This window comes from Thunnus thynnus, chromosome 7, assembly GCF_963924715.1.
Source record: "Thunnus thynnus chromosome 7, fThuThy2.1, whole genome shotgun sequence".
Lineage (NCBI taxonomy): Eukaryota > Metazoa > Chordata > Actinopteri > Scombriformes > Scombridae > Thunnus > Thunnus thynnus.
In genome coordinates this window covers 18513745-18525386 of record NC_089523.1, presented here as the reverse complement: position 1 = coordinate 18525386, position 11642 = coordinate 18513745, and the positions used below count along the sequence as shown (strand labels likewise).

Sequence of the window (11642 nt, the reverse complement as noted above, 5' to 3'; positions counted from 1 at the left end):
TGTTAGAAGATGAGAGGAAGAGGGAGGTGCTGCTCTTACCGAGGGCAGAGGTGGAGGGGAGAGGTTCAGCTTTGATGGCCGACTACACAGGAGTCCTGGGAGAGTGGCAGCTGTTCCCACATTCCTGGAGCTTTCTATCAACCGTGCTTCCTCCTCTGCATAAAACCTCCCTTTGTAGTCAAACAAAATGCTCAGAAGAAAAAAAAACTCATAACAAAAGACTGCTTTCCTTAAGTGGGAGAGATGACTTATAATGCAATTGACTCATCAGAGAGTACAAGCTAATGCTTTTATCTTCACAACACAGTACAAATGACTGATGTGGCAAATGCGGATTTTACACACACGTCATTTCTAAAATAATTAATGGTGACAGTCTAGGCATGTGGGACCTTTGAAGCTAGTGGTAGATTGGCAGTCAGGAGATATATCTGTGGCAATAAAGTTAACTAAATCAACTCAACATAGTGTATTTTGACTCTTCATTCAGACTTCCTGTCTTATTCTTGAAGAGCATGTTTTACTTTCATTTTACACCTTTTGACCTGTGTGTTTCACTGTTTTTTCACATGCATAGTGAATATTAAAAGGTCAGTAAAAAAAAAGAGCAAATGTGTTGCAATAAAAGCCACAACTTCACAAAACACTGTTTTTGGCAGCTTCACTTTAGAAGGAGTGTTTGCCTCTAATTTCTCCATCAGTTCACTGTCTTAATGTAGCTGCTACGCCACCTAGAGGACAAAGTAGGTATAACATCTTTCCTTTAATTTGTTTCCTCTTATTTGTTGCTTTTATTATCATGCAGCTTTCATACAGTACCATGCACTACGCACCTGACAGGTACTGACTGTACTGACTGTACTGTCTAGCAGCAAAATGCTTCAAGGCTATATGTGTGGGTCAACAGCAGGGTTGGTTGCCAAGTGACAAATTGTGAGTTTATTGAGAGGCTCCAGTCCAGAGAGGAGTTTGCACAATGTGACAAAGGTGGGCCAAAGAGGGGGGAAGTGAGTTGTTTTTCAAACTCAGACATTTGAGGGTTTTAAGTGGGCTCCTCTTAGAGCCACTGTTTTGGTTGAAGTATATTAGTTCTTCCCAGCAGGAATTTCTGCAAAGTAGCTCAACTCATTATTGCAACTCCTTATTACTTATAGCAAGAGTATGCTTAGGGTGTAAAAAAGAAAGCATTTATTTTACAGGAAGCTTTAAGAAAGAAACAGACACTTTAAGATAAATAATTGCCCAAAAAAGCAAACACTATTTTTCTTTGAGCTGCTTTTTTGAAAGGGCAATGTGGCATGTAAGAGAGGAGCTCATCTACACTATGTCTCTGTCTCACATGGACACACACACACACAAACACACACACACACAGTTGGCTGTTGTTGGCTCTGACTGGGGTGCTGTGAGGAGAGTGGGGCTCAGTGTGACCAGGCAGAGGCCAGTGTTGCAGGCAGTCAGGCAGTGGCGAGAGTGTTGATTCGTAGAGACGTGCCCAGGGTGGATAAACCATGCTCACTAAGTGGGAGAAAGACTCTGCCCTAGACACAAGATGAAGGTGGAGAGGAAGACCTCCTCTACAGGCAACAGTTTTACTGACATTCCTCCACTACTGACGCTCTTTGGCCTCCTCCTCCTTCTCTTCACAGGTAAGTCCAAACATTTTTTTTTTTTTTTTTTGCCTACAAAGAAATCAGAGGATAAAGGATCTCACCGAGACTGTGCCATGTTTCAGATGACTGGCAGAAAACGTTGATTTTTCCTTGAATTGTGAGATTCTGATTGGTTGGTAATAAGTAAAGACAAAGCCAGACTGGGCCTGTTCAGTTACTCTCATTTCAATTAACCTATTTTTAACATTTTTGGTTTTCTTTTACAATCTTGGGTCACTTTCTTTGTTTTCATCAGTTTTAAAAAAACACTCTGTGTCACTTAAAAGCCAGATCAAAACTCACATCCTTACTGTTTGTCTAGTAAAGTTAATCCAGGTTAGTCGCAGATTTTTCTTTTCTTGTCCTTGTGTACCACTAGCTGGTTGCACAATGGATTAGTTCATGTGTGATGCTCTAAACTGGGCCCCCATCACAAGCTCAAGAGGAGCCTGGAGTGGCTATTGTAGGTATGTAAGAAAGAGGACATGCAGGTTAAGTGTGATGATATCAAGTTTTGTGAAGAGCTGTTGAAAAGGGCAGGGCCTGCTTTTTGTACTTGGGAAGCTCTGGGTGAGTTCATGGGTGAGAAAAAGTGATGTCAAACATTAACTACTTGGTGATTTTGGTTTAAAAATGTATGATTTGATTCTGTGATCCGTACCAAGGGCCCAGTTTACCCGACCAGGCCAGTTTTGGTAGAATCACTGGATTCTGTGTCTATCTCCAACTTCACCAATGACAAAGAGTTTTTCTCTCTCTTTCGCTCTCTTTCTCACCCTCTCTCACTCTTTTCAAGGGAGGAAACTAGTTCCAACAATCATGCCCTTTGTCTTATCGCCTTGGCAACCCCTGTCAGGCGGACCAAATGGTTACCACGGCAATGAGGCGATGCCCTGCTAACTGCCTCACTGCAAAGAATAGTGAACAGTGCAGTCTCTCCCTCTGCCTCTCTCTCTCTTTCCCTCTCTCTCTCTCTCATCTAGGTTGTTCTTTCCATCATTGAGGCCCAACAGTAGGATGCCCCTCACAGGCCTGCAGCCAATGTTTAAGCCTCCATGTGTCCAGCGGCACTGAGTTATAGGAACCTCTACTGTGAACATAATAGCTTTGCTGTGTTTGGTTTCCAAGACAGGGCTCCTCTATAAAGGATGAAATGTGGCTCAGACTGTAATACCTTATCCCCGCATCCCTGTGGGAGGTGGAGGATAATTGAGGAGCACAAATCAAAATTAGTGTATTAGTTGTTCACTACGAGGGGTCATGAGGAATTCCTGGGGGGAGTTTCTGAGAAGTAGATTAGTGATCAAGATGTGACTAGACATCATGGGCCCAAGTGAACATAACGCGGGTGCGTAGCATACAGTGAGCTGGCTAATTGCTGTATTAAGGCAAAAATGCATAACATTTCTGTTTAGTAAGTCCGCATCAAAGAAAAAACAAACATCTTAGACAAAGGCCTAAATAATGAAGCAAAAAAAAGTATTGAAAGTCCTGAGAAATGCAGCATTTTGACATGTTATAGCAGGATAAGTATAGGCATAAATAATAGAATGGATATAAAATTAACAAGAATGAGTTCTGTTAGCTCCCTCAGTTTCAGTACACACACACTGTCATGGCTTACTGGGTCACTTTAATAGAACAGAGTCATCATTAATGTTATTAGTGACACCTTTGCTTTTCCTACTGGAGTATGGTCAAAATGGCGGCTGTGAAAAAGGTCAATTAGAAGTGACTTTGCTGCTTTAAATGTTTTAGCAAGTTAACCAACTGCCAATAGAATAAATTACTGATTAAAATTAAAACATGCTTACAATTTAAGGGTTGCAAGTAAAGTGAAATAGAGATTATTACATTAAAGATACATTAACATGCAAGAACTATTTTAATGTTTTATGTGGTCACATCACACATTTGTGAAACTTAACTCTAAAAATGTACAACAGCATACATATAAATGACTTAGAGTAAAAGGCTATGTGATATTTCCATCCTTTCAATCCATTTCCATGCAGTGGTGGAAAAGATAAAGTCTCACAGATGAGAGTATTAGAGTAAAATGAAAGTATCTCAAAATTGTACTTGCACTTAATTAATTGTATTTACACCGTACTTAAGTGAATGTACGTACTTTTTACATCTGGTGTGCAGGGCCCCTGTACCAATGCCCATTTGCTATACTCATATTTTTCATTTATGTTTGTACTGGCAGCAAGAGTAGTAATTAGTGTAACAGTAATTAGTGTGTTTTTCTCCTCTATTGTTTCATAATGTATGAACAGTTTATTCCTCTGATCTCTGCTCACTGGAGCATCAAAGGCTGCAAAGGAGCTGCCCTTTGTTTACTCTGCAACCCTCTACTATTCCTGTACTCCTCTCTATCTTCTCCTTAGCTTACTGCCTCTTTGCCATCTTTCCAGGTGAGGTGTCAGGGGTCAATGTGACCAGCCAAACCCAGTTGGTGAGGGGCACGGTGGGGAAAGAGGCCCTGTTGTCAGTCAGCTACTCCAGCAGCAGCTCCGACAAGCCTGTAATTAAGTGGCAGCTGAAGCGGGACAAAGAGAAACCTATTACTGTTGTGCAGTCCATAGGAATCGACATCATAGGGAACCTGAGGCCAGAATATCGCAACCGGATCCTGGTGTTCGAGAATGGCTCACTGCTGCTTCACAACCTGCAGCTGTCAGACGAAGGGGCGTACGAAGTGGAGATCTCCATCACGGATGACACCTTCACTGGAGAGCACTATATTGAGCTCACTGTGGATGGTATGCAGAATTACTCATTTTTCAAAATATCTGAGCAATCAGCGCAGGACACTGAAGAGGAGTTATAAGCTAACAGAAAATCAATACAAGTTGAAAATACATAATCTTGCCCAAGAACACGATACAGAGTGATTCACAGTGTTGGTGGTATTTTTTTTAAGAAATCTTATAACCACATTCAAATGAATGTCAGTTGTTCTTATATAACTAAAGGTCAGTCTCTAATATATTTGAATTTCAATCTCAAGCCCCCCCATGTCTTTGTCCTGTTATCCTCAGTACCTGTGTCCAGACCTTACATCCAGATGATGGCTTCATCTGTCCTGGAGTACAGCGAGCACTTCCACCTGCACTGTTCCCACGATAATGGCACAAAGCCCATCTACAGTTGGCTGAAGGGAGGCAAGGTGCTATCCAATGACTCACGCCTGCAGCTTTCACACGACCAAAAGGTGCTGACCATCTCGCGCGTTCTGATGTCAGACGATGACATTTACGCCTGCACAGTGGACAACCCCATCAGCAGCATGAAGAGCATGGCTGTCAAGCTCACTGTCTACAGTAGGTGGCATGTTACACCGGTAGGATCTTAGGTTGTGATATAAGTTTACATTTGAGCTGAAGAGATAATGGTATAGTAACATTAGATGGTTTTTGAGAATTACAATTTCTTCCTCTATACCAGCAAAACTGATGACGAAAACAGCAATCTATTTTCAGTGGTAAGCAGAAGCAATTATCATCTCACAGTGACCCATACACAAGCATGTCTGCCTCTCTAACAATGTTGTTTACAACAAGTGCAAATCCAGACTGTGAGTGCAGCAGAGTTGGCTGAGAGCAGTTGTTACTGGGCGCCATTATAGAGCCACACGTCAAGCAGAGGGAGAGAGAGGGAGAGACAGTCTGATCCAATGAATGGACAGTTATTTATGAGGAGGGAGTAGAAAAAGAAAGCAGGTGGGGAGGACGCTTTGCCTCAGTGGACCTCAGTAATCCTGACTTCATTATTGCTGTACTGTGATGTGCTGCCTGAAGGGACAGCTACAGGCCCTCAGACTGCTCTCTGTTCCCTCTGCATGCATAGCAGCACAGCACAAAGTCTCAAAGTGACTACACTAGTGTGCTACTTCACTGCACCTTATTCATGCCAATGTGCTGGCATGAATAAGACTTCCCAAGCAGTGTAGAAAAAAGATTTAATGTTGCTTTTGGATACTGCATATCCTGGCCACATCTCATTATAGGTTTAAAAGAAAAGTAGGATGTTCCAAAATAATTAATTTCTTGCCTTGAAAACAGAACTTCATGTTTTCAAACTTTTACTTTTCCACTGTGAAAAACAAGAAAAGGTTGATGATGGTGATGCCGAGGCTGGAGAGAGTGGACATGAGGATCTGGTGGTTCACTGTGTCGAAGGCAGCAGGCAGGTCAAGCAGGATGAGAAATGATGATCCGCTGCTCTTGCTGACTTCAGGGAGTCCAGAACTGCCAACAGAGCAGTCTCAGTAGAGTAACCACTCTTGAAGCCAGACTGGTTAGGATCGAGTAGGTTGTTTTGCGAAAGAAAATTAGACACTTGGTTAAGTACAGTATGTTCAAGTGTTTTGGATAGAATGAGAGAAGAGAAACTGGTCTGTAGTTTCCTACTTTCAATGGATCAAGTGTCGGCTTTTTGAGCTGTGGGGTTACCCGAGGGCTGAGTCTGCTTAAAAGCGGTGGGAAATGTGCTAGACATGAGTGACGTGTTAACACAGACCTCTCGGTTTCTTCTTTCTTTCTCTCAATGTCTTCTTTCTTTCTTTCTTTCTTTCTTTCTTTCTTTTTTTCTTTCTTTCTTTCTGTCACTCTCACTCTTTCTTGCCTTCCCTGTGTATCCCTCTGGTTTAGGAAGGAGCTCGCTATACATCATCCTGTCCACCGGGGGCATATTCCTCCTAATCACCCTGGTGACAGTGTGTGCCTGTTGGAAACCTTCCAAGTGAGAGCCACTCTTTCTTCTCTTTCCTCTTTTCCCTCTCCTCTCTCTCTCTCTCTCTCGCTCTCATTGGCTTTGATATTGCACTTGAGGATGTGGCTAGAATCTTAAGTAGCTCAACAGTGTCACCATATTCTGCTATTCTTAACATTTATCCTTATTGGACAAGTGATCAACACAGTGACTTGTAGATTATATAACATTTTAAGATTTTGATTGAATCTGTTTTTTCCTTCTAAAGAAAGAAACATAGACCTGTCCCCCAGAGAGCTCCCATCTATGTAGAGCAGAGTGAAAATGGCCATGATGGTGAGCAACAGTGTTTCCTTTTCATATAGCTTTACAACACCTTTGTATTTTTTATTGTATTGTTGTTAATCTTTGACACATGTCACAGAACATTATATTTTTTATTATATGTATATATTTCATATGTTACATGTTTCATGTTTTTCTTTTTTCTTTTTTTTTTTTGTAGTTGATGTTGTACCCAAACCAACCACACTTGGTCGAAGGAGTCCCATGCCTCTGTATGTTCTCAACGAAGATGTAAGTGAAGCTCCAAGCCATTTAACCCTTACATACTGTTCATATGCTGACCCTTCACAGTATCACTCATAATTAGTCTCTATACCAAACTTCTGAACCACAAATGTATTTTTCATTAATAAACACAATATCAGTCATTAATCATTAATAAATGGGTGATAAATCCTTGATTGAGCTTTCAGAGAACAAAGAGATTGTATTCTTTAGGTTTAAGGATATTTGTGAATAGAAAAAAAAACATTCGCAATCACACTATGTTACTGTCCTATGTTACCTGAAACAGGAGAACATGGCAGCCATCATGATTTCAATTAATGTTATTGAATGTGAAGGATGCATCAACATTTTTGAATGGTGATTTTTTTTTTTACCCAGAAACAACCTCAAAAATGTGAATGTGTAAAATAAAAAAAGTTTAAATATTTTCATTTTTTATATTCTTGGTCTCTGTAGGAAAAGTCATAACATTTCAAGCTAAAAGAATAGTGTTTAGGATCTTTTTATTAAATGTAAAAATGGGTCATATTTGACATGGACAGTGTGTAAAGGTTAAAGCTAAAGTTTATAAAAATCATGGCTTCATCAAAATGAGAATCTTAAATAAAACACTATAGCTAATGATGATTCTAACATGTGTCACATCATCTTGTTTCAGGAGACCCTCGAGCGTTTGGAAGAATGTTCTAGTAATACCTTCAGCCAATCAGAAATGAGTATCCCTGCTACCTATGCCCCAGTCCTTCCCCCCTCCTCCAACAGAACTGAGCGGCCCATCTGGACTGCCCCACGCAGGTACCCCCGCAGCCCCTCTCCACTGGCACAACCTCTCCCACAACCCCTTCCAGGTCCTCCCCTACGCCCTCTACGCTCCCCCGCTCACTCCCCCGGTTCATCTCCACGCAGTTTCAGCCCGATCAGAAAAGTTCGTCCACCAGTGGGCATCCCAACCAGCCACCTGCCTGTAGAGGCAGAGTGTGTAGACCCCAGTGATCAGACTCACTGTCCACCCCAGCAGTGACGACCGCACATTTCTCAGCATTCCTGGGAAATATGCTTTCATTCTGTGATATGTAAAGTACATGTATAGTTTGTTGTATCCTGCCATGAGGATAATGGATTTGATGCACTAGGATAAGAGATGAGCCCACTTTCTGCTAACTCCATTATCTATTATCTATCTCTCCATGCACAGTATTTTCTGTAGTCTTTCGATGATATCCTGTAATATGAAAAAGTACTTCCTGTCCACCAGCATGTAGTATATTATGTATATGATGCTGAGACAGTGAACAATTTCCAGCTCTGGTATATATTGATGTATTGTGAATTTTACTGGGAACTTTTGATAAGTACCTGTACATATGTAAGTTAATAGTTTTAAGGGGTTTGGTTGGTAAGGGGTTTTGCCTTGTTTTCCCTTTCAACAATTAAACCTCAAACTGTACTTTCTATGTTGGATCATTATATAACCGAAGGTAATAAAAATTCAAATAGCTGGTATGGTGTATGTCATCAGTGTTGTAATATTCTCCACCACAACCCTGCATATTAATTTCATGCATTTTTTTATTTTTACCTATCATTCTGTGTGTTACTACAGTGTTATAATATTATTATCATGTTACACACACCAAACAACAAAGCCATAATGGGCTGAATGAGTATTGCTGAGTACAAGTGTAATTCCTTTCTAGTCCATTAGGTGTCACCCACACATTTTCATAGATTCTGTATTCAGTGTACACTGGTGATGAAACAGTTCCAAAGGGTAGATTTTACTTGTAAATATATTTTACCTTCACCACTTTTCCTAAACTTTCAATGAACCTTTTTAAATCAATCATGTGTAGCAGTTGACATATGACATTTTGTTGTGCCATGTTGGGTTGTATACTTGTGTGGATGTCTTATTACCGTTTAGTCCCTTTGCTTTATCTAAACGAAGCATGATGACAGATGATTCTTAATATTCATTTACTTGATATGAAAAGGTCAATGAGGATAAAGCTTTGTTTGATTGCACAGTTACCTAATGTGGGCTAATCAACTTCAAGAGGAGGCTTTAAATCAATAATGTGCAGTCACAGACTTAATATTTACAGTAAGTCTTAACTTAAAGTGGGCCACGCAATTATGTAGCCTCCAATCAGTTTGCTATGAATAGAAGCATTCTTGATTGTGGATAAACCGCTCCTTAATATGCCCAGATGAGTTTACAGTAGATGGCAACTATATCCATGTATGGGGGTAATAATCACTTAATACGTGGTTTATTTTATCATCAGCATGTTATTCTGTCCACTGCTAAAAAAAACACATTGTCAGTGAGCATGGCATAAAAAGACCAAAAAGATTAAAGATTAAAGGATGTTCTGAACTATATTCAGTTATAAGCTTGCAAGGGAGGAAGTGTGCACAAACACACAAACACACAATGTGGCCTGGTCTGTCACTATTATCAGGATAATGTGTTCCCCTCAGATGTCCAGCTGGACATCTTTTGTCATGAAAATCTGCATGATTTCATTTATTGCTTTTATCCTGAAATGTATCTTCCGTTGCTGAAGGTGTGACGAGTCTTGCGGTTTCATAAGCAATCAGATCCGCCTGTTTTGATCTGGGCTTTGCAGTCTTTGTTCTGTTTGAAACACCTTGGCACACAGCCTCATGAATACACATACACACACACACACACACAAAAGCACAGGCAGGCAAGCACACAAACATGTGCATAATCACTTGTAGCTCACAGTAAGTGGAAATGAAATGTCCTCAGATAATGAAAGAGGCCCATTCTTATTGATTGTTTTGGAAATTGAAATTGAAAATTTTATCATATTTTTATCTCACATTTTGTATATTAGTCACCAAGTCCGTCCCATCATGCTCCACATCCAGCGTGGCAGAGGAGCTTGGAAGCCCAGGGTGTAATTAGACTCTAGGGAGCAGGATCACATCTGTGTGTAAACAGTTTGTGTGTATGTGTGTGTATTCGTAAGGGGAGTGAGGTATCCTATGAGTTGAATAGAGACGTATGACACTCTCCATCTCTAATTAATTACCTCCTCCTACTGCCTAGTCGAGCCTTCTCACTAATGTCCTTGTTCACACCAGTCTGCTGATGTGAAATTCCCAGTAGAGGAGGGTGACTTTATTGTTGGAAAGCTCTTATCTAGCCTCTTGTGTGAGTGTGTGTATGTGTGTGTGTGTATGTGTGTGTGTGTTTGTGGGTGTGTGTGTGTGTAGGCCAGGACCGCTTTCATAGCAGATAATTAATGCCCTTGTAAAGCATGGTTTTAGTGTAACAGGTCAATGGACAAAAGAAAAATAGAGAAGATTTTATGATCGATGTCCTACCAGCTTTTGACTGCAGCTGGTAGTTGCTTGACATTTTCTCTGATCCACAGTCTTTACTCAAAACCATTTTTTCCTGAAATGCTTTAACTTATGACACTGTATTTACTTAATATTTTATACTATGTACTTAATTGACTTTTTATCGTCATTCTGTTTCTCCACTTGTCTGCTCTTTACAGCATGTCTGTCCATCCTGCAGGAGAGATTCCTCCTCTGTTGCTCTATTTGAGGTTTCTCCCTTTATTCGCTTAAAATGGCTTTTGTATGTGTGTGTGTGTGTGTGTATGTGTGTGTGTGAAGTTCTTCCTCATCCAAACCAAGGGTCTAAAGATGACAGTTGTCATATGTTGTACAGATTGTACAGCCCTATGAGACAAGTTTGTGATTTAATATGAATTAAATTGATATGAAATTAAATCATCCAGGTGATTCAGAACATCAGTAAGTCTCTAACATTTCCTGAAATCAGCAAATGAAATGTTATTAGACCATGTGCTTTGACATATATTTATTTTATTCCCGACATGATCAATTATGAATTGCTGCTAAAAATAAAACACACTCTGAAATCTCTTCAAGTGCTCTGCTGAACTCATCTGACCAAACCATCTGTTAGACATGTTCTCAACAATGAGTGGATGAGTGAACAGGGGATAATAAGACAAACACACACAGAAATTAAAAACACAAATGCTTCTCAGATGAACATAACACACCACCACACACACATACATAGTAGCTATAACAAAAAGAACAAGGCCACACTTGAAATTAGGGGGCCCCTCGGTTAGAAGTGGAGTCCCCCCGATAAGATATAATTTTCCATCTTCGAGTGCTCTAATCAGTGTTTTGCTCCTGTCCTGCATGCCTTTTGGGCCAATAATAGTAGCTGATTTCAACAGAACACAGGTATAATATAATTCTCCTTCTCCAGCACCAATCAGATAAGAGTGTAGTAAACAATTTATTTGATAAAGCCCCGTAGACACATAATGCTTGTGTGTTTTTTTCAGATACAGATACAGTGAATCAGACTATGTATATAAGAGGTTTGTCCGCAGGTAAAAGCCCTGTGCCACTTAAGACATTAGGGTTGACTTATTTTTCACCATAGTAACAGTCCCCTGGCAACCAGTAAGAGAGCCAGTTATATTCATAGTACTCGATACCCCTCTGGCTCCCTCACACATACCCTTCCTCACCTTCTCCATCGCTCACAGCCTCTCTCGCTGTAACCGTAGATTTCACTTTTTTTGCATTTGGGTCCTTGTGTGTCTGCATGTGAGTCAGCTGCATCCTCAGCACCTGGGACATTACCGCCAGTCTCCACAGGGGAAG

General features: G+C 40.5%; 1 protein-coding gene across 1 annotated transcript; it reads left to right on the top strand.

The window, feature by feature from the left end:
- The first annotated feature begins 1270 nt into the window (after window positions 1-1270).
- hepacama (hepatic and glial cell adhesion molecule a) lies at window positions 1271-8391 on the top strand. Its single transcript, XM_067594707.1, has 7 exons — window positions 1271-1649; window positions 4073-4420; window positions 4700-4981; window positions 6311-6401; window positions 6640-6707; window positions 6877-6947; window positions 7603-8391. Exons 1-7 carry the CDS (start codon window positions 1553-1555, stop codon window positions 7963-7965), a joined length of 1320 nt encoding a protein of 439 aa, XP_067450808.1. The 5' UTR covers window positions 1271-1552; the 3' UTR covers window positions 7966-8391.
- Window positions 8392-11642: the final 3251 nt, after the last annotated feature.